The sequence below is a fragment of the Scardinius erythrophthalmus genome (genome assembly GCF_964197995.2).
Source record: "Scardinius erythrophthalmus genome assembly, chromosome: 23".
Classification (NCBI taxonomy): domain Eukaryota; kingdom Metazoa; phylum Chordata; class Actinopteri; order Cypriniformes; family Leuciscidae; genus Scardinius; species Scardinius erythrophthalmus.
Genome location: NC_138243.1, coordinates 14,830,136 through 14,853,507, shown reverse-complemented (window position 1 = coordinate 14,853,507; position 23,372 = coordinate 14,830,136). Strand labels below are relative to the sequence as shown.

Genomic DNA, 23,372 nt, shown 5'->3' with positions numbered 1-23,372 from the left:
TATGATGAAATCTTCCTAAAATATAAAATTTATACTGTTTGAGACATTATGAAAAAAATATAATTTGCTTGCAAAATTAAACAATTGGCTTTTATATTACTAACTGTACTTTGTTACTGTACTGAAGTTAAAGCAAATTATAAAAAATATAATCTGGAAAATATTTACTTTGTATTAAATTCAGTGCATTTCACATTTGCTTGTAAAGCATGTTTTATTGTATTTTTTATTATTTTGTGTTCAATATATTTAATAAATATTTTAAGTTACATCAACTTTGACAGCCCTAAAAAAATAAAATGCACCCCCCTAGCAGTTTGAAAACTCCAGACTTGTAGTCTATTAGGTAATATTAACAAATTATTTCAGCAAACTTGCATTCGTTTTTTTTTTTTTTTAATTCAGTTTCAAGCGAGAAATGCATAACATTACGAAAACAAGCTCATGATAATATAAAAAAAAAAAATCTCAAAAATCGTAATATTCTGGCGTGTCTGTGTGCATGCTGAAATGTTCAACTGTGTCTTGTGTGCATATGTGTTAATATATGTGTGAGAGAGAGAGAGAGAATGAGAGAAGTGAAAAAAGAGAGCAAGATGACCTGAGAGGGCTGTGACTGGTGGGGTGTGAGTAAACACGTTGACCTTTTCAGATATCATAGGGAACATTTATTTCATATGGATGAGTGACTTTCTTCATCTCTTTTTATATATGACTTTATCTGCCCAAACCCCTGAATTCCTTCTCTTTACACAAGTTGAAAGTTTTTTTTGCTCAGACTCAGTTTAATCTTTATTTTTCACTCTTTTAGCCAATGAGGTTTATCTTTTCTGCCTCTGATTATATTTCTCTACCATATGTCTGTCAGAGTGGTAGATGTGTGAGCTCAATGTATTGATCTCTCTGTCCTCAAAGGTTCTCTGTTATGGTGTGTACACTTTTTTTAAAACTAGTCTTAAAAATAAAGGTTTCTTTATTGGGATTAATGGTCTTATGAAGAAAGTCCACTTTACATTTTTTTTATTTTCTTCACACTATGAAAAAAATGGTTATTTTATGAACTCTTTTATGTATCGCTGTGAAAACCCCAAGAATGTAGTTCCCTAACCAGAATTTTTTCCCCACTTATTTATTCATGTCCTTCTCAGAGTTGAGTGAAATCCCTAATTCTGTCACTCACTCACTTCTTAATGTGGCTTCTCATGTCCAGAGAGCATCCTCAGCATGGACAAAATTTAGAGGACCTTTCCGTGGGTTTGCAGATTGTGTCACTGTGGGTGAAGCATGAATGGCTTATCTAGGTAGGGCACGCACGCGACCCATAATCGGGAGGCAGCCAGCCGGAAAATGCCCCCCGTCTCTCTCAGTCGATGGTGTCTGTCCAAACCGTTGACTAGACTGCGTCCCTAGCCAAAGACTCCCCTGTCCCAACTGGGCTTAAATTTATATGTAGAAAATTCCCACACTTTCTGACCTATATCCATGATTGTTCTATCACTTTTCAGTTGACTGGATAATGACTCTAAAAAAAAAAAACATTTTACAGAAATAGCACTCAGAAGAAAAAAAAAAATTCAGCCAAAGAAAAACTTGGCGCACAAATGTATATTGACTATTGAACTTCTGAAATCATCCTACACTTTTAGGTTTTCCAGGACACCTATATGTGGTTTACAATAATCTTGACTAAAACATTCTTTAATGGTAAATCAAAATAAATATACATTAATGAAATGGCAAGAATCATCTTATGGTACAACATTTTGTTCCAACTAGCTCAATGCTAGGAATATGTGCATGAATGTGAATTGACAAATAGTGCAATTGATTTGGTATTTTTCATACTACTATCATTTGAGTCTCAAATCCATAGTCTGAACTTGTCGCAAAACTTGTATCTGGGTGCATGAGTTTTCTATCAACCACCAACGTACCTTCTGTTTAAAGAGTTCCAGTAGACTGGCTCCATGTTGGTCGCATCCACTGCTAAACTCATCATCAGGAAGATTAAGAGAAATCCCAATCCACTGACCCAGTCCGAGAACGCCATTGCCACCCAGGCTCCCCTCATCTGGACTCCCATGTTCCTCCTACAAGACAAATGAATGGGACCTAATGGAGACAAAAGACTGGTGGGGCGCTGAACTTCACTAGATCCCCCTGCACTTGAGGAGATGGTGTGACCGCAACATCCACATCTGAAAGACTCGGAATCATAAATCTCTGAATGTTTGTATAAAGAAAGCAGATTCAGAAACATCAACCTCCTTTTGTTCCATTCAAAGGAGGCAATGACCTCAACTGAAAGTCTCAAGTACTGTCAGATTTGAAAAGGCAAAGCCATATGAATCTAAATTGGGATGAATTTAAAACAATATTATGATCGTGCATGGGGTGAAGTTAAATGTTTTTGAAGTGCACACAGACTGGTGAAGGGCGCCAGGTCCACTACGGGTGATTTCCCCCCTAGAAATGTTTCTCCATAAACCGCAGCATTAGCATTTCTGTCAATGTCTTGAAGTTGTATTTTTACTCATGCTGAGAAAATGAACATCCACCGGGTACAAATAATTCGGTCCTTTGGCGGACAAAAGTCTTGTCGTAACGTACTTCCCCGCTGAAGCAGAAAACTCAGTTCAAAATGTAACTTTTCGCTCATCTAATATCCAAAATATTCACGCAAATATGATGGCCAGTCCTGAAACAACGGTGAGGATGTCCATCAACACTTAATTACCAAATTAATTACAGTCCGACAAGAAAAACAAGAGATAACCCCGGTTAAGGACAGTAAAGGGAACTAAAGTGACAGTAATCGGTAAGGGTCGATTGAAACAAACGTAGAAACGATGGGAACAAGAAACAATATATTCCTGTGGTCCATGGAAACAACGCGTGCTGTTCTTCGCTCCTCCGATTCTCTGCTGCTCCGCAAAGTCTCGCGCTTTGACTCGCGCGCCGGCGGCGTTGTTGCCAGATCTCAGGAGAATCAAGCGCCCTGTCCTGAAAAAACAAGGCTAACCGAAATAGATTACCCCTGTTTTTTTTTTTTTTTATAAAGGTTTGGGGGTTGTTTATAAATAATGGGTATAAAGTATTACTGCTTAATTTAATTGATCAAGACAGAAACACATATATTAAATATAATCTAGATTAAGGGCAGCTAAATATGAAATTACAGAAAAATAATAATTTATTAAATAATAGTATTTTTTTTTAATTACCCATTTCAATAATTTAGGTAATAAAGGTCTTTTTTTTTTATTTGCTCATAATAAGCGGACATGGCAACAACTGCTGGAGGTGAGCACGTGTTGCTGACTGACGGGGAGGAGAGTTTGTATGAGAAGAGCTCTTCTCTGAGGTAATATTTTTTATACTACCAAATTTAAATGTTACTACAGCTCGACGACCAACAAATCAAAATAACTATGCGATGACGTGTGAGGTTAGAAGGGCTCGAATTGATTTAAATTAATTGTAAATTATTTCAATGAGACGTTTGTCCAAACGCCTCAACTTTAGTCAGATTGCTCGAGGCGTATCAGGGCAGGGTTTGTGTACTTAAACCTTATGCCCTGTTCAAAAGGGTGATGCTGGGTTTCTTTGGGGGAATCAAATGGTGGAAAGAGATTTATGCTCTGTAAAGATTCAGAAGAACCTAGAATTTGTTGACTACAAGTACCCTACGAGGATTTTGTTTTTTTTGTTTGGCAATTTAATTTACCTTAATGAATTCAAACGTTTGAGAGCCACAATCATCACTCAATCACTTCTGCAATGCAACTTATGACACTTTCTATGAGGTTCTGAAGCAGAAGTGTGATAACACTGCCTCATAGTGGAGAACAGCCGCAAAGCAGGAGTCAAATCTGACTAGGCCTACATCTGCACAAGACTGAAAACAACTGTAATCTAAACCAGGGGTTCTCAACTCTGGCCCTCGAGGTCCACTTTCCTGCAGAGTTTAGCTCCAAACATGATCAAACACACCTGCCTGTAACTTTCTAGTAAGCCTAAAGACCTTGATTAGCTTGTTCAGGTGTGTTTGATTAGAGTTGGAGGAGCTAAACTGCAGAAGGGCCAAAGTTGAGAATGCCTGGTCTACACCCACAGTAATAGCAAAATAATGACAAAAAAAGTGCAATATTTAAAATTTTTATTTTCAATTTAACATATTTTGATCTTTTCAAAGAAAAACTAACCCCCATATTCTGTACGTACCCACCTAATTTAAAACTCATAAAATGTTCAATGCTGAACTGATAGAGGAAGGCAAACTACCTCTTTTTTTAACTTTTACAATTCCTTTTTTTTTTTCAGTATGTACCAATGTTCATCATCAACCTTTATCTGTACATGTCAATAGTTGCAGTTAATTACTTGAACATTAACATACCAACAATACATAGAAACACTGTGGAAACATCCCACAGCCTGGTATGATGAGTAAAGTCAATGTAGGGGAAACATCCTCAGCCAGGCTCCGACTCCTTTAGATGACTGAGTGGTGTAGATGTAGCCTGTGCTGTTTTTCTTATAAGCATTACATTAATGTCAACCAGGGCAGTTCTATTTTGTACAATTAAGGCATGTAAAACACCCAAAATGATGGCCTAAGATGGACAGAACTCAAACCAGGACCAAAATCATTTACATTATATACAGGGCATCCAGTCCACATCTCACTCGCGAGCAAGACGGGAGAATGTAAGAGTGTCTTTCTACAGACACAGAGTCTCTCCACACGCATGTACACACCTAGTCTGTCTGTGGTTCCCATGTTATGTCTCTTTCGTCTTGAAAGAGAGAGGAAGCAAAAAAACAAGAGAAAGAGTGGCGGTCTCTTGCTTAATCCAGTTTGACGACATCAGAAGGTATGTACTGGTGCGCGTGACGGTCCAAGCAGGGTTACGTCCATCCTTGAACTGAAAAACAAAAAACAGGATTAAATCACAAGCACAATGAGTAAAATAGTTCTCAATCTCGGGCTTTCGCATCTCACCTGCTTCGCTGCAGTTTGGTTGTTTCAACTTGCATCCATGTCAACAATTACTGTAATAGTCTCAATTTCTCATTGTATAACAGACATTCATGACGAGTCTGTCCTTGAGATTTAGTTCAAGTGAAGAAACGAGGAGTTTGCTTCAGTCCGTCTCCTCCTCTCCAAACATTCATCACATCTAGACTCCTCAACCCTCAGCAGGGAAGAGAGTTTTTGAAGAAATGATTGATAGACGTGAGAATCTGCGGTTTCTCCGCACAGTAATCTTCTCAAAAAGGCATAAAGGGTTTTTAAAATCAAACATTCAAAATGAACACTTTTTTTCAAATGCTATAGGACTTTCCTTCATTTGATAGTGTTGCAAGAGAGCAGTGGGGATTGCAGCTCAAAGGATGCAGAAATCTCCATCCCTTTGGTGTGGATGAAATGGATCCACACGGATTCCCTCCGTCTCTTTGTGTAGCACTAAATGCAGCTGGTTTCCACACTCCAGGATGATGCGTTTGAGTTAGTGCTGATATCCTTTCCGTGCTTGTTTTTAGTCTGTCTTTTTTTTACAAAAATATATTCCAGTCAGACTAAAGAGTGAAATACGTTTAAAGCAGGAATCTTTTCTTTTCTACAGATCAAGTACCACGATGTCCTCCGTTCTGATCCTCAGTCTCTTCCTAATCAGGTGAATAAACATTTGATGCAAAACATCACATATTTCGATCCCAAAACCAATGCATTGGGGGAAGGGGGGGAAATAGATGTCTTTCAAAGAAAATTTTTTTTTTTACTGCTACACACTGCGGATCCTTGGCTCTCAATGGCCCTGTATCAAGAGCGCAAGTAACAAAATGGAAAAACGACAGTTCCATCAAGATGTTGGGAGACAAACTCAATCTCCGGGTGACGTGAAAGTTCTGGAAGAGCGCCAGCCGGAGACCGTAAGCTCAGTACAGGCCATGCGCTTCCCAGAATCTGACCTCTGACCTCAGATAACAGGCATATTCCGAATGGTGAGGCGTGTCCCATTTCGCTCGAGACACTCGAGCCTTGTTGTTGGACACACTGTTATACATAGTTTGTTTTGGAATACATTCATTCATAATACAACATCCTCATGAGGCAAAAAAAAAAAAAAAAATCTAACAAATAAAAACATTATTCAAAAATACAAGGTAGCAGCCTAGAAAGTGCTCCAACTGATAAAGTTCGAATACTTTGTATAGAACAATAAAAAAATAATTCATTCATCCTTTTTCAACAGCAACGAAAAAGTAAAAACTGACATACAGGATCACAGCGCCCTCATGACTGTCTCAAAACACCAGCCAACAGAATCCACACACGCACACAAACACACTTTCTGGACAGAAGGCAAGAGTTCACATCGTGGACAGAGAATGAGTGATAGGGGAAGAGATGTAATGTAAGTGTAGTTTGTGGACAGACAACAGAGGAGCTACATTTATACACAAAACAAACCCCGGTTGTCCTCTTAGAACAGAGCCACACGGGCCAAACAGCACCTCAGTCACGCTTTGAAACACTGGAGGGTAAAAACGCAATGCTTGACTGTCCTATCGGTCTCTTTAAGAGCCTATGTACAAAAAAGCACAAACTTCTTCTGCCCATTCACACACACACACGCACACTTTAGCACACATGCTCAATGAAATACAAAAATTGTGTTGAACAAAATAAAAGCATGGCATTTGTTTTATACAGGTTGGTAAGCAATAAAATTTGTGCAGACTTCATCTCTTATGCACACACAAAAATCCTCAAAACCTATCCTAAGTTTTTTTTTTTTTTTTTTTTCTTTTTTGTTAAACAAGTGCAAATCTTCAAGTTTTCAAATTCATATTTCTATAGCTTTACCAAGAACATAAAAAATACAACAGTGTTTGTCTGTTAGGAGAGACGCTCGACTCGAATCTCCCCAAGAACGTTTCTCAACCTCCGTGTTCGATACGGCGGAAACCACTCTGTTCCTACCTCTCGTATGTGTACTCATACAAATATTCTACACATAATATATGCAACAATATATTCACACATTTTGCATTGTAAAAAAAGGACAAAACTCCATTTCAAATATGAAAACATTAAAGTGCAATGGTTTAGGTAAGGTGCTTTACTGAAGGGAGGCGGAAGAAGAACTCCTCTTCACACGAACCTCCCAACAACCTCCTTCTGCTCCTCTCACAGTGCAGAGTGAGAGAAGGAGGGAGAAAGAGAGAGGGGGCGTGGACAAATATTGCCCCACCCCTTCCCTCACTGAGCAGTGCACATTCCTCTGCTGATTTGCTCCAGGTTTAAGGCCTCAGGTAAACTCAAGTAGACGGGTTGGGTCAGTAATCCTCCACCTGCTCCAGCTCACCTCCCCCCAGGAATGAGTAGCCTGCGGAGGTGGGAAACAGGAGAACAGAGGTTGAGAGGTCTGAGGGTTCACAGTTTCTACAAGAAATGTCCCATCTGGGAATATCCTAATGACTAATTCATAAACATTCCTTGAACTTTTTTTTCCCCTGGAAGCAGGGTAGAAAACGCTTTTCAATAAGCATATCAGTAAACAGATCCTCCTCTCTAGATGAGGATCTCACTATGACCCAGACAGCAAGAATTTGACTAGGAGCCAAAGCACAGATTAAAACAACAGTAGTTGCAAGGGTTATTCTAGGTAATGTATGCATGCTGAGGGGTAAAACTGAATGCAACCCAGAAGGGGTGCGTGAGTGTTTATGAAAGCATGCACACTAACCGAGGATACTGGGGTCAGTGTGGAGCATCATGCTGGGCTTTTTCTTCGTTTTTCCTCCCTGAGTGTCAAACACACTGCTGCCCTTACTCATGTGAGCTGCCTGGAACATTGACTGAGGGGAAAAAACAAAAGATTTTAAAATACAACAATGGACACGCAAAAGGGCAAGTGATACATCCAGATGTATGAAAATAATTACTGATATCATGATATCGAAAATAATTTTATGGCATGTCTTTTTAAAAATTCTACCTGCAGGGGGAAGTTCATGTTCAATCCAGAGACTTCCTTGGACAGCTGTGGAAAATTTCAGTTACATTAAGACTACTGCATGCATAAAAAGAAGACACACAAAAGAAAAATTGCCATTTAGAAACCTGCTGCTGTTGTCTCTGGTGGTTTGCTTTCTGTTTGGCACGGCGCTCCAGGAACTGCTTGGCAAACTCTTTGGCTTCAATGGTATCGCCCAGATAAATGCGGATAAAGTCATTAACTTCATACGGAGACTCTACTTCCTTCAGATATGCCACAATGGTGGGCACTACAGAGAGAAATATAAGCATAAGAATGCTAATTTTAGTTCCTCTTGGAGTAGAGAGCAGGAAGAGAAACAAACAACAAATATGAGTTACCATCTAGTGAAGAGGAGTTATTTGCAGAACTGTTGAGAGCATGAAGCATCTGTTCACACCAAGTGGTGAAACCGTCCTGAGGTTTCATCCCTTGAAGAAGCTTCAGAAGCCTGTCCTCGTCATCAGTACGCTTACGCCGATTCAGCAAGTACTGATCACTGAGAACACGGACACATTTGAGGTGAACACTGCGTGTAAAAACATTGGTTTAAATGGAGAGGTAAATTGTGCGAGTGCAGATTTGCGTACCTGAGAGAGGGACTGCTGCGGCTGTTCTTCAGGCCAATGTTGCGATGGCTGGCCTGGTTCTTCATGGCCTCGTCCCACATGCCCATAGCAGGGTTTCCGCCTCCGACCTTCCCTTCCATACTAGATCCTGACCACATCCCAGCTGGCCCATCACTCCACTGACCCATTGTCAAACCTCCATGCTGATTGAAACGCACATGAAGAGTTAAAGCAGAAGAAACAATTTCCTTCTGACGGCAAGTAACAACAGTAACTAATACAAGGAAGACCTCTTAAAACATTCCCAAATGAAAATGTTCTGAATGAACATGAATTTCATCCTTAAGGAGCATTTAAAAAAAAAACTAAACACCACCCCAAACTATTTTCCAGCCATTCAGAAGCAGTTTTAAACCGATTTCAACTGCTCATGTGGATGTCAAGATGTTTTTACCCTTTGCTGCTGCTGTGCTCTCTGCTGCTGCTGTTTGAGAAGTCTCTCTGTCTCCAGCTCCAGGAGTCCCATGCTCTTTCCTGAAGCTTTGCCCAGAGAAAGAGCTCCTGCCTGGCTTCCACTCCACCCTGTGCCCCCTGACATGCTCTGCTGCTGGCTCTGCTGCAGAAACTTCATGATCAACTCCTGCTGCTGACGGCACTGCTGTAAAACACAAACACACAAACGTGTTAAGACATTAAACATTTCATAGTGCAACAGTTGTGGCCCAGCGTGAGAGGACGCTCACCTGTTTTCGTCTATAAAGATCCTCCTCCTCTCTCCTCTTCTGTTCCTCCTGCTGCCGGCGCTTTTCCTCCCTCCGTTTCCTCTCCTCTTCTTCACGCTTCACCCTGAGTTCAGCTTCACGCCTCTCCTGCTGGATCTAACACATGGGCGGCACATGCTCAATTAAAGTGAAGTTGACACATTCAACATTAAATGTGATCACATAGATAAGCAAGTAATGGGCGAAGTCACAGTCCTGCTTAAGGCCAAAAGCATTCTTTGGTTTTTACGTCAACGCTAGGGATGTATAAAGTAGGGATTGCATAAACTAGTGAGGTAGTTGACAACTTCAACCACTAGTTGGCATTGTCAGAAGCCATTAAGTACTCAAGCGCACAATAACCATACCTTCATATCGACAAGCTTGTTTATCTTAACGTAGACCAGCTAGCCATGACCGCGACCAAAGAGAGTATGTTATACAATGACAGGGAATAGACTACATTATTTTTGTCTCATTTAAATATAGATGTGTGATGCGAGTACAGATCTGCTTTTGTTTTACTGTTCAAGACCTGTGAAATGGTGTATGAGAATGGTAATGTTGTATAATAACCCTAGGCTAACTGTTAAAATCTATTTTATTAATACGTGTATGCACATATTGTTCAACATCAAAGGTGCAGATGTTAAGGTTATAATGTTGCGTGTCAATTTACAACTGGTAAAATACAAAATGAAACATTTTTAAAATGTTTTACAATACATGTAAGAGACATATTTGTTGCAAATATTGGTCAATTATTAAACACATTTAGACTTTTGTCTCTCTTTTTAAAAAAAAAAATGAACAAACCACAAGTACTCCAGTAACTTCGGTATTGTTTTGACAAATAATAGACTAGGAGAAATCAGTAGTTGTGCAACCCTTGGTGTACAGTGCAGTGTTTTTTGGCAGTGCCTGTATATATCGGAACCGGTCTGACTGGGCTAACAGAAAAAAATCCTTAGGCCGTGTGTCCACCAAAACGTTTTTAGCCAGCTGCAAATGCCTAGCTGTGGGTGCTTGAGAGTGTTGCGTTTTTTCTTTTCAGTTGAGACATGCTTGTTATGATACGTAATATCCGCAAAACTGTTACTATTATCTTATTTCACACATATTTTGTTTCGGTGTTGATTCTATATTAAACTGTCAATACAATGTAAAGTATTTTCTCTGGCTCTTGTTTTAAAGTCCCTGTAAAGTCAAAATTAAGTATGTGTTCTGAGTTTGTCACACCACAGACAAATGTGTTATTAGCCACCCAGCCAAATTTGAATGATAAAAAAAGCCGCCAAGTAAATAAAATAAGCTATCAAAATCTTGAAAAAATGAGCAGTGGTCTCTGCTCTCAAACGCTGGGGGCGTGTCCGCTGGCTGGACCACGCCCACTCACGAAAAAGTTGACCCGCGGGCACGCACTGCCGATGATGGCACCAGTTGTCAGCGCGACGGGAGGATGAACGCCAAGGCGGGAGATAGTCAGCCCGTCCCCATTCACCAGTAACAGCGGATTATCAGTGAATTCCAGTTGTCTCCGACAAAAAGTTTATAAAACTATCCTGTGTAAAATGATCACTAAAGAGGCAGATGTTGGCAGTGATCCTCAGCTCTCAATCAAAGTGGTTCTTCACAAAATTAATCCACCTTTGTTGATATGATCGTTGTTCGGAAATTTAAATAAGGACACCGATCTGTTTTGTAAGCGATCGCATCCAGGTAATACGTATTTCCGTGACAAAGGCATAGCTAGCTAGCAAACTGTAGGCTGTAGTAAATAATACTGACAGTAACTCACGATTGAGCGGCGAACTGATAGGGGAGGGGGCAGCCTCATGGGCTCCAGTGTCATCAAGTAGGGGCGTGTCCAGGAGCTCAGGGGCTCCAGTGCGTCAGAGCCCCCGTTTTAGCCCCGCCCAAAAAATCCGGAACACAGCAATGGTGAAAAACTGTTTAACGGTCTAACTCCACAATTCAGTACTTCACAGTTCACAGTCTTTGTAATATGTTTTAGCAATAAATTTCTAACATTTAAAATTGTGTTTAGAATCTTTTTTTAGAATTGCCTTTACAGGGACTTTAAATGATTTTGTTCCGTTATTATGCTTCTTGTTGTCATCTGTTGACGTTGTACAAGCATAATGTGGCGGTTGGTCAGTGAGGTATTAGTCCCGCCCCTCCTCCACTGTGATTGGACGGTTAGGTAAAAAGTGACAGTGATGAGCGCTGCGTTTTACCCAAAGTTGAACATTCTTCAATTCTCAGCGACCTGTAAAAAACGGCGAACGCTCAGCGCTTTACCGTGAAAAAAAAACGCTCAACGCCTTGTTACGCTCATGCCGTTTTAAAAACGTGGCACTCCCACTGAAAACAATACGCCAGCTGCCTGAAAAAACGCTTTGGTGGACACATGGGCTTAGCGTTGAGCCCTGATATATTAAAGGCACAGCTAAATGTGAACAGGTTTATGTGAAGATTGTTTTAAGTTCACTATATTTCTTATAGCCTAATAAATGTTAAAATTGATGGCATTCAATTATACTGGAATGTTGAATGTCTATAATTAATGGCTAAAAGTGAGGGAAAAAACAATTCATAGAGACATCAGTAGCAGCAATGATATCGGTGATACTAGCCTTCATTCATAAGATGCCATTAAATATTTAAAATATACTGTCTTTATGTTGTTTCTACATTAGTTTGGAGATTAAATGTAAAATTATTACAATATTAGCCTGGTTAAAACCAGACCCTTCTCAGTTGAAACTGAGTATAGGGTCTGGGGAAGCTATATATTCAAATCATTTCCAAAGGGGCGTCACTAACTGACGTAGCTCAAATTCATCTGGGTGCAGTTGTATAGTCTTAAAACCAATCAGTTCGATGAAGGGGATGACGTATGCTTCGAGTGTTGTTCTTTGCTCCGGTTTTAACGAAAACGGTAAGTTTAAATCGCTCAAAACAGACGCGATAATTGATTCGTTTATATACGGTGTATGATTCAAACGAGTGATGTTTCACGGCGGCAACCGGCGTCACATGTTGACGCTAAAGGGTGCCCTTTGCGTCGGATATTAAAGAAATTTCAAAAGCGTCAGTATTATGACGCCCTAGGATGAGAATGCGTTGCATGTAAATCCCTCCCCAAACGTTTCTGATTGGTGCCGCGATTTCAGCGGCACAGTAATGAGTTTGAATGGGCTCTTCTCCAGACTATCCTGAAGAGAGAATAAAAATTCGCCGGAAGTAGTCTGGGTTTTCCCAGGCTATTACAATATAAAAATATATTAAAAACTTCAATGTTAGAAGCGATTAATCCCAATTAATTACAGTAAAATGTGCGATTTTTTTTTTTTTTTAACTGAAGTAATACTTTGGGCAATACATTGAACCCTTGATCAGGAAGACACAACCAGTAAACTTTAGCAGGACTGACGGCTTAACTCTAGAATATGTTGAATGGCAATTTAAAGGAGAACTCGGCAACTATAGCGAACTCTAGTCACTTCTTCGCTGATTTTCCTTTTTGTTGTCGCATGTTTTCCCCACGAGCTCCCCCTACAGCTGTGGGGGAACGTATATTTCACAACACGGCCGTAAAAAACTCACTTGCGGCGGCCTCCTCCCCCTCTCTACCGCTGCTCATGTGCGTTTGTTTTGATCGGAGCAAGCCAGCTGTATCGTGTGGAGCTATGTCTGACCATAGACATCTGTGTCTGACTACCGAGGTGGGTAATCTGGCAATACATCATACATGCGTGTGTGTTTATGTCGAATTGCCGTCAAGCAATTCGTGTTTCGCGCTCGTTCTCGTTTCTCACGAGACTTCCTATTTCTATCTTGCCGGGACGGTAGTCCCCAAGTTGCAAGGTTGGTTTTCCGCCTGGGGACGCTGGGGGGAGCGGGGAAAGTCACCAATATCACCAGAACAGGTTGTTTAACCATCCAAATGATTTCTAGACAGTTTTATTAAGTTAAAAAAGTTACCAAGTTTTCCTTTAATTTGAAAATTAGATAAGTTGCCTACTTTCTGCAAATGTTCAAGAGTTGGACCCTGAGTAGAGTTACTCATGGTTAAGTCCCACAGACTGGTCTCACCACCTAAAAAAAAAAAAAAAAACCAAAAAAGCCAATGGTGTGAATAAATAAGACCTCACAAATTAAAGTGGCTATTACAAATCATCAGTGCAGCTGGTAGTACCTGACTGCTGAGAGACTGAGGTAGGCATGTCCCACAAGGGCCCGGTGTCTGGCACTGACATGGACCTGTTCATCGCAGGCATCCCAGTCTCCCCACACCTGAGACACAAACGCATCACTCACAAACCCAAGACACATGTGTATACCTGGATGGCTGATTCATTAATCGAGAGGGGTTAATACCTGTTTATGTGCTGAAATCTCATCTGAAGTTGTTGGTACAGGGCTGCAGTGGCAGCTTGTTCTAATTGTTTCTTTAACAGCTCCTGGTCCATGTTCCCCTAAAGCAATAGAAAAAAGACTAAAATGTTGTACTTCTATCCCAACTTTAATATTTTAAACTAGTTTTTTTTTTTGAATAGTGGAGAACAATAAGGCAATGATGGTAAAGGTCAGAAGGATATGGGAACAGGAAGGAACCTTGAGATGGGAACCGAAACTGGGTTGCCGTTGCCCATATTGCTACTATGATATGTCAGAGCACTGCCCACAAGGTTATAGCACCAACAACTTTTTTTTTAATAATTCACTGTTCCTCACCAGAAGCGGAGGAGGGGAGGGGCCAGGAGAGAAAGGCACACGTCCCCACATCTTGATAACTTCGCCCAAGGGCTGAAATCCCTCATCACAGCCACGTTTGACTAGCAGGTTCATGGCAAAATACCCAGCTTGAAACCACTCACACATCTCCACTGTAGTGAATGGACCTGAAAGAGAGACAACCAAGACAGCTCATCATTTTAAGCTGTAATAAAAACATTAAAAACCTCCACTTATGATCATTGATGTGGTAGTGAGCATTACCTTGAATCTCCCCTTGAGGGTCTTTGTAGAACCACTTCATTGCGGATTCGTGGGAAAGGGGCAGAGCGCTAGCGGAGTGCGGGAGAGTGTGTGGGGTTGAGTGAGAGTGTGTGTGGGAATTCGGGTGATTGTGAGTGTGTGCCACGTTGATGTGGCTCTCCTGAAGAGCTTGAGTGAAACATTCCTCTTCAAGGGACGTGTCTTGCAGAGACGCCACCATCTTCTCAGCCTCCTTTAAAAGACGGATTCTTTTTTTACTTTACGCTTCTGTCGTAAGAATGTAGAGCAACAAAAATAAGCAACACTGACCTGCTGAAGGTGCTTCATGCCATCTTCCTCCTCGGCGTCTCCCCCAACTGTTGGACGGTCAGTACCAGTGGTTGAGGGAGGAGAGGAGCTCTGCATCTGAGGTGTGGTGCCAACTAAAGCTGTATCTATAAGAACAAACGCAGTCATAGAGTGTTACATTGCAAGTTCTTGATACAAAAAGGAAAAAGGCTTGAAAAGTAGAGGGTTTCAGAGTCAAAGCAAAAGAAAGGAAAGTGTACCTTTAGTTGGCTGGGGTGCAGGTTTGAAGGGAGGAGGGGCTATGGGTTTGGGAGTCTCTTGCTCTGAAGGGTGCACAGGAGCAGGAGCAGACACAGCATGAGGAGATGATGACTTCATGTCTCCATCCCACAGAACTGTTGCCTCACACTCTTCAGCTAAAATAAGAAGAGACAAATTTAGAAAACTGTTAAAAAAACGTGAGAAATGGAAGACGCTAATGGTTTAATGCTAATCTTGGTGAGATGATGCAGAATAGAGGGCAACATCCAATTTCTGTTAAATGTGCTTGATATACTGGATCAAATCAAATGAGCTTCTGAAATACTATGCGTCGTCTTACGTTTATCAGCAGGGCTGTCTGTCTTCTCCTGACTACACTCCTCTTCCTCTTCCAGAGCCTCAAATTCCAGTTCCTGGTCTTCAGGGATTGCATCTCTGGAGCTTTTCTGAAGGGTCACACAAACCTCATTTAATACATTTTTTACTTACTTAACAGTCAAGAATGCATCTTAACTTTAATTTAACAAAATAGTATTTGAAGTGTCGCCCTGAATCGCGAGCAAACCTTGATGCACATGAAGGCCCCGGAAGAATCAAAGGTTCCCATCTCCCCCTCTTCTTCATCAGTGCACCACTCAGGCAGGCCATCTCGATCTTCCTCTCCTCCCTCACTTCCAGCCCTTCTCCGTCCACCTTCTCCATCTCGGAAGTCAAAGTCAAACTTCCTACGACGGCCGTCCCCACTGGCATGATCCCGCCAACCTGCGGAACGAGGACCCCCGTCTAGATGAGAGACAAGACAAGTTTAAACAAAGAAATAAAATAATTTAAATAAATATTAAAAAGGAAAAATCTCGACCTTCACGACGACACCCGGCAATCCTCCAGCTTCCCCCAGGTTCTGTCCCATCATCTTCCTCCGCCTCCTCTCTGAGCGTCCGCCAGTTATCGCTATCGGAGCGTGTATAGTCCTTCCTGTTTACCGCTCCGCCCTCCTCAAATCCACCACGACCACCTTCACGCCTCAAGGGCTTCTCAAAGCGCCGCTCGCCTCTAAAACAGCAAATATTATATTAATGATCAGCACAAGAGAACATCTCACACTTATTCTACATTCAGCATCTTCATGGATTTAAGTTACACAAATGCATGTTATAAACATTGTGATATTCAGGTAGATATGTGCACTGTATATTTCACTAACAAATGACTGTAAAACCCACCTGTCATCCCAGCTCTGGCTGCGGTGCATCTCTCGTCCGCGGCCAAACCCAACCTCTTCATCCACACTTCTTTGGTAGAATCCGCCCTCTCCTCTGCCTCTCCCTACAAAAAAAACAAAAGATTATTAATAAGTATTTTTAAATAGTGTTCTATTAACAATATAAATAAAAAAGTAATTTTATATACACACATACATATATATATATATGGGCTGTGCAACGATTAATCGCATCCAAAATAAAAGTTTGTGTTTACATAATGTATGTGTGTACTGTGTATAATTATTTTGTATATATAAATACACACACATGGATGTATACATTTAAGAAATATTTGCATGTATTTATATATAATTTATATTATATAGAAATATCAATACTTTATATATAAATAAATTTTTCTTAAATATATTCATGCATTTAAGTGTATTTAAATATACAAAATAATTATACAAAGTGCACTGCACACACATATATTATGTTAACACAAACTTTTATTTTGGATGCGATTAATCATTGCACAGCCCTAATATATATATATATAACATATATAACATATTATATAATACATTTCTTGGGAAGAGGTGGAATGTGACCTTGACATTTCTTTGTAATTATATATAAAAAAAAAAAATATATGAAGAAACTTATGTAGCTGGAAAGACGATCTTCATTGTAGTCACACACACAGACACACACACACACACACAAAAAAAATCTAATTAATTTTACACTCATGTCCATACAGAAATTATTTAATAAAGAAATCATGTAATTTCTGCACTTGGAAAAACAATGACCATTTTCAAAGTTTTTCGAAGCACTCGCCACTTCAGCTAACCAGATAGTCCTGTTCCAAACTCGCACCAATGGTCACAACCCACCTCGACCTCCTCGAGTGCTTCCACGCCCTCTAGCTACACCTGTTGGTACAGCGCCGCCTCCTTTACCCATAAGCCTTAGCACAGCCACACTGTTCACAGACATGGAGAAGTTTCTCTGAAAGGTGAAAGAGACTCAATCAAAAAGATGACTGATATATTAACAAGAAGAATATTATTCATGTTATCCAAAGAAATTAGATTCTTATGACAATTACAAGATGCGTCAGTGAAGGCAGAGACGTGAAGACTCACCTGTTCCTCCTCAGTCAGGGGAACCAAGGCCAACGGTTGCTGAGGCTCATCCTGCAGGATAGCAGCAAACTCCTTATCCTGCATGTCCTCAGGGATCTTAACACACAAACCAAATCTCAGTTAAGTATGTAATGGACAAACACATACTGACTACTATAAAGAAAAAAACCTTGAGTTATAGAGGCGGCCTGGGCAGTTTAATTGATTTGACTTTTACTGCAGGTGGCTTGAGTCCCTCACCTTGTTATCTTTGACATAAAGTGCTAACATCTCCTCGCGGCCATAGCGGTAGTCGGCCAACTTGGACTTTGGCATTGCAGGGGAAGGGGGAGGGGACGTCACACTCCCCCCTCTTGATAGTGCACGCAGCCTGAAGAAAGCAGACACTGTCATGACTACTTCCATCACCCATTTAAACAAATAATTATTCTGTATATTCTGTATAAGCAGAAAACGAGAGCAGACATTGATTTTTCTAAATTAAAAGTAAAAAAATAAAAATAAAAATATCACAAATTAATTTACTCAAAGGGGAAACATCTGTTTCCTCCTGCTGACACTTATGGAGGAAGCCAGAAAAAAAAAAGTTTCATCGACAAAAAGAATGTGGCAGTTCATAAATTTACAGAGCATTATACAAATAAGAAAGTCAGATTATCCAGCACATTTTTAAACGTGTTTAACGGGGTAAAACAATTGTAACTTCATGTACCTCAGTCATGTTTCTAGCTGTGCTGCATTAGATAGAACTTAGATCGGATCAATGGAAGAAAAAGTGTGTTCCTCAAACATACTGCCATAAAGTCAAAATCTTTCTCTCTCAATCATCAAAGTGCATAAAAAGTACATGCCGTGTGAAGTGCAAAAACACTCTTCAAGTGCCAGACGCAAGTAAACAAGTTAGTTATAGGCTACAATCTGACATGCATATATTACCATTCTGGACCGAAGTTCAGTGTCTCAGCAGTCATATTCTGTGTGTCCAGAGGGCTCAAGGGTTCTGTTATTAAATGACCAAACAAAACACTGAGGTTTCTGAGTCTCATTTATCAATCAGCATACACACATCGAAATATAAGACGTTATTAATATAAAAGAAAACAGGCACGTCATGGGGGAGTGCTTACCTCGTCCAAAGAACAGGACTGTAAAGGACCAGGATAAACGGGGGGACAGGAATGCTGTGTTCTGTGTGCTGAGGTGGACTTGGTAATTCTAAACTCTGTATTAATATTATAATAGCTGCCAGTTTTAGGTAGATAAAGGCTGATGAATATCTAGCCAGATATAAGAGCTCCAAAAGATGGCACACCACCCTAATATGCCAGTAACTTCAGCTCTTTAAAAAGAGATTCAGCAAATTGAAAACACTTCAGAGAGAAAAAAACACACTGTGATTAAGAATTTGTGGCAGCATAAACAACAGCAACTGCTGTTGGAAAAAAACTTTCAGGGCAGTTTGTAATGCCGTAACTAACTATTGCTGGGTAACTCTCCTCTCTAATCTTGATCTATTTTATTTATGTTGCGTATTTGTGTGAATTCTTTTTACATAGGCGCTTGAAGCTCCCAACTTCTCACACCTGCAGAGAGAAAAAACACAGAGTAAAACTCACTGCTTATAATGCAAATATAAATCATGAAATGCAAGTGACACGCTCGCTTAAAATGAAAAAAAATCAGGATAGCTCTATTCAAATTTCAAATTAACTTTTCAGAAGTTTAAAGCAATGATAACGTTAATTCACTTCCAAACAGTTGTACATAACGTAAAACCATTTTCAATAACATTTTTGCAATTGTTATGCATACAGTTTGTATGGCTTCATGGACAGACTACATGGAATACTTTTACATTTAAAAACTAATTTAATCACACCACAGGAAGTGTTTAGTATTATGTATAATAAACCAATACTATTATAATACTTAACAGTAACATTTTAAATGTATTTTCATATATTTGAATCAATTGTAGCATTTATTTGACAAATTCCTCTATTCATCTTTGTCAGTTTTAGTAAGTACATCAACTTAAGCTAATTTTCAGTTTAACATTTTTCATTTTCATTCAAGTTTTTTCCATTTAATATATTTTCAGCCTTATTTCAACAATTATTTTAATAGTTTTAAGTTAAAAAATAACACTGATCACAGGACTATTCAAGTAAACAACAAAAACATTTCACACACAATACTGACCAGTTGCAGCAACTTAACTATACACTTATATATACATAAATATATCATTAATTTTACCATTCAAATAAATCCTAATGCTTTTAACCACCAAATCCCAGATTTTTCACAGCTAAATGAGCGCAAAGAAACAAGAGTGAAACACTTCTCAGTTTCTCAAAAAGACACATTTTAGCTAATATTTTGTCGGCAATGACATGTAAATGCATATTTTCCTTTTACTTCGTTTATGACTACAATTTTTCAGAGTGTGTATCAAAAAGCTCACAAATGTGACCACTGACAAGTATTGATACCCTTGAAACTTTAGTAGTAGACACCATAAATATTATATGCACCAATTACGGTAGTTTTAGCTGCATTATGTACATGTTTAATGGAAATGTATCATGCACACATTAAAGAAGAGCAACAGGAATGAAACAGCTCTGGTCATGAAACTATTTGGACAAAACGTGTAAAAAATGTGCACATAAAATCAAGTCAGTCTGCACATTCATAATACCAGAAAACTGTAAAAACAACAACTTGGGATTTAATGAATTAAATAACACTTTTATAAGCCAAAAGGGGGACTAAATAATAAAGCTCAACATCCACAAACTTTCCAAACTACAATCATAACTCCAGAAGCAACAGTCCCAGCTCAACGCAGCGTTGTTATGCAACACGGTTGAGCCTGAGAGACGCTTTCTAGTGAAGGTTAAGAAGTAATCTAATTATAATCAGTGAAATAAATCTGAGTGGTTTTAAGAAGACCAAGAGAAGGAGGCGCAGCGGAAAAGTCTGAAATATGCTCGCGTTGCGTCCTCGCTGCAGGCCTTCACTAACGTTACTCCACTACGAGCCCTTCGGCCATCTGATACTGTGCTATTAGCTCGAACCGCATAGATGTGCGATTACCACTCAGATGTGATTTCACCAACCAATGCACAAAGCACGCTACCCACTGAGAAGTAGAAAAGGATTTAGCACGCACCTTTTCTGCGAGCCTGCTGGCCGGCTAGGCTAAACTAGCCAGCCACTGTTTCCTCCGGAGTTGGATCTTCTTTAAAAACTCACTCCTTTTGCACGTTCGTGCTTCGCAGTAACCGGTGGTTTGAACTGGTATGTCTCCGCTTTGATCACTTGTCTTGTGTGAGTTTCGATGTTTAATTGAATATCTATTTTCCCGTATCTGCAACGGTCGCAATGAGTTTTTCTGTCTCGCTCGGTCGTCTTGTTGTTTGTGTTTTACAAAAATGGCTGTTGGACATGAACCACATGAGAAATTCATCCAATCAACCGCGAGGTCCTTCTTCTTCTTCTTCTTTGGTTGACGACGGGTAGAAACCTACAACAGCGCATTACTGCCATCCACTGGCAGCGGGCTGCACCATCACTGGATTGAATTATGTCCATTTTTTGTTGTTGTTGTTTTTTTTTATAATTCCCAGTAAGCAATAGCCGTCATTTCACCTTCTAGGTTAACTAGACCCGCTATGAGTAACCCACTTCTAGCCAAAATAACCTTGCATTTGGTTACATGTCGTTTTTGCCTAAATAATTTGCGAGATGAATGATCATGTAGGCCTAAGCAAAGTAAACAGTGATTACAAGGTGTTTGGTTTCATTTATTCACTCATTTCATTTCTTTGTTATCTAATTGATGACAAGTCATGGGCTATGGTTTAGACGTCTATTAAATGTTCACTGACAGCCCTAATTTTGCCTTGTTTTAGCTAGACGTCAGGGTTGTGTTTGGACGGATTTTAGACGTCTTTTAAATGCGAAATTGCTTGCTGGGTTATTATATTTTAATCATTAATACTATTATTAGGGGTTCAAGCACGAAGTGCTGAAACCCTATTGTAATTGTACTGATTTTTAGGGGTTCAAGCACGAAGTGCTGAAACCCTATTGTAATTGTCCTGATTTTTATTATTATTTTTCTTCTGCCGTAAAACGCATCGTGCAGCCCAAACCGTAAGAGCTGGAACCTTGAAACTTTGCCAGATGGTAGTACAAAAATCGAGGAGAGGTTATCAAATTATGACCCCGATTGGCCCATAGGTGGCGCTATAGCAACCAAAAGCGCGAAACTGCTCAGAACTCCTAGACCGTATGTCGTAGACTCAAGTGTCTTATATCATTGGAAAGCTGGACGCCTGACGAACAAAACGTATATCTCCGATTTCATTTCCGCCATGACAGATTTTCCGCCATTTTGAATTTTGTCAAAAACCTACTTTTGCGAACTAGTCCCTGGTTTTTCGCCCGATCGGAACCAAACCAGTGCAGAAATGTTCTCTAGAAACTGAAGATCAATAATTATCGAAAAAAAGTCGAAATTTCGATTCACGGACGCTAAGGGGCGCCAAAACGTATGTTGTGGGAGGGGCCTATTTTACTAAAATGGCTATAACTCCAGAAGTAAATGAGGTATCTTCACCAAACTCCGTACACATATGTATGAGCTCAATATGAGGTAACAGTAAAAAAATCGCGGCGATTGGCCACATGGTGGCGCTATAATATGAAAAAAACATAAAACAGGCTTTAACCACCTGACCGTTAGTCCGATTGACTTGAAAATTGGTATGCAGTGTCTTGGTCCAAGGTGCCATGTATGTGTATGAGGACATTGGCGTATCTAAAAAAACATGGCCGCCATCGGCCAATGAAGTTTGAGCACCTATTAGACAAGGTTAACGGAGGCCGATCAGAACGAAACTCGAGGGGCATGTTCTACTCATGGCCCTAGAGGTCTGTAAGAATTTTAAAAGAAATCGGCCACTAGTTGGCGCTAACGAGTTTTATGGCTCTGTAATCACGTGGTGTTACACTTATTGTCACAAAATACATACCATTTGATAGATCTCCTCTTGTTGAACAACTTTGCCTCAAGAACCATTGCTGTCAATCAAACCGTTCATTAAATATTCGTAATTATGTTAAAAACCTACTTTTGCGAACTAGTCCTAGGTTTTTCGCCCGATCGGAACCAAACCAGTCTAGGACAATTCTATGGACTCTCTAGGTCAATAATTATCAAAAAAAAGTTGAACTTTTGCATTTTTTGCATGGCTATAACAGGGTCATTTAGAAAATGGGCGTGGTAAAATGCACTCAAAAGCCTATAAATCCTAAACGAAAACTCAGAACTTCACAAAAATTGATGAGCATATGTGTCATAACCTGCTAAAGAAGCATGGAAAATTTTATGGAGATCGGACCATAGTTGGCGCTATAACTGTTAAAACGCTTTAAAACCATATATTTCCTATGGTAAATTGCCTGTATTTGCTGTAAATGGTGTCTTCTATCATAATGTTCATATCATAATGTTCAAAACCAGTGCAGCACAATTCTCTGAACTCTCTAGATCAATAATTATCAGAAAAAAAGTTTAACTTCTTCAAAAGGTTATTTTATATGAATATAATGACATATTAAGCCAATAAGTGGTATTTTACTGCCCCCTGCTGTCATTTCATCATACTACTCCCTAATATTGTTATAAAATTCATATTTAGACTTTATAAAATCATTATTTTAACATTTACAATCACATTTTGTCAAAACTCATCTATTGAGTATTACTATTGACAATTGTGTTACACTGAGATATGGAAATGGACGAAAGTAAGTGAATGAAATGAAACGAAAGTATAACGGCATTTAAGCCACGCCCCCGAATACAAATTCATTCATAACTCGAAAACGGAAAGTCGTTGTGCGCTCAAATTTTGATGGTGAGGACCTCTCCGGGCTCTTGATCGAAACGTGTCGTCGGGGGCCTCGGGAGCGCGCCCCCCGCGCATCGCGAATCCGCGGGACCCCCGATTTTGAGCGGCCATTACTCCCGACCCAGACCACCCCGAACATTGTGTGAGAGCTCGTT

The 23,372-nt window shown here is 39.9% G+C and overlaps 2 protein-coding genes across 4 annotated transcripts in view; both read right to left on the bottom strand.

Annotated features, from left to right (window-relative positions):
• The window catches only part of efnb3a (ephrin-B3a), a 58,390-nt gene extending 54,415 nt beyond the window's left edge, over positions 1–3,975 (bottom strand). The window contains exons 1-2 of one of the 2 annotated variants that reach the window (XM_081353502.1): positions 3,728–3,975; positions 1,935–2,090 (exon numbers count right to left, since the gene is read on the bottom strand). In XM_081353502.1, the coding sequence (XP_081209628.1) occupies positions 1,935–2,090; positions 3,728–3,762 (191 nt within the window). In that variant the 5' untranslated portion in view covers positions 3,763–3,975. Of the gene's footprint in view, positions 1–1,934; positions 2,954–3,727 lie in introns of those variants that run through there. The other variant, XM_081353503.1, reaches the window with a different exon arrangement.
• Positions 3,976–6,695: 2,720 nt separating this feature from the next.
• gigyf1b (GRB10 interacting GYF protein 1b) lies at positions 6,696–20,856 on the bottom strand. Of its 2 annotated transcripts, none has more exons than XM_081353501.1 (25): positions 20,469–20,856; positions 18,418–18,873; positions 18,227–18,290; positions 17,531–17,660; positions 17,291–17,386; positions 17,078–17,153; positions 16,155–16,257; positions 15,791–15,984; positions 15,497–15,714; positions 15,272–15,377; positions 14,931–15,086; positions 14,692–14,816; positions 14,383–14,614; positions 14,119–14,285; positions 13,762–13,859; positions 13,580–13,677; positions 13,406–13,479; positions 9,361–9,495; positions 9,072–9,275; positions 8,639–8,820; positions 8,390–8,547; positions 8,135–8,298; positions 8,010–8,054; positions 7,758–7,869; positions 6,696–7,397 (listed from the first exon to the last, which is right to left on the bottom strand). In XM_081353501.1, the coding sequence occupies exons 3-25, from the start codon at positions 18,259–18,261 to the stop codon at positions 7,348–7,350; spliced, it is 2,958 nt and encodes a 985-aa protein (XP_081209627.1). In that variant the 5' UTR covers positions 18,262–18,290; positions 18,418–18,873; positions 20,469–20,856; the 3' UTR covers positions 6,696–7,347. The 2 variants fall into 2 exon arrangements, with proteins under 2 accessions (XP_081209627.1, XP_081209626.1); XM_081353500.1 differs by having other exon boundaries at positions 17,039–17,153; positions 20,469–20,736.
• Between the last annotated feature and the right edge of the window lie 2,516 nt (positions 20,857–23,372).

Excerpts from the sequence above, each read along its gene's own strand:
- gigyf1b (XM_081353500.1), bottom strand. The coding sequence starts at position 18,261 with ATGACTGCTGAGACACTGAACTTCGGTCCAGAATG. Across the intron at positions 17,387-17,530 it reads TTTATGTCAAAGATAACAAG|ATCCCTGAGGACATGCAGGA; the intron begins GTGAGGGACTCA and ends TTGTGTGTTAAG. Across the intron at positions 15,715-15,790 it reads TGCCGGGTGTCGTCGTGAAG|ACGGGGGTCCTCGTTCCGCA; the intron begins GTCGAGATTTTT and ends TCTCTCATCTAG.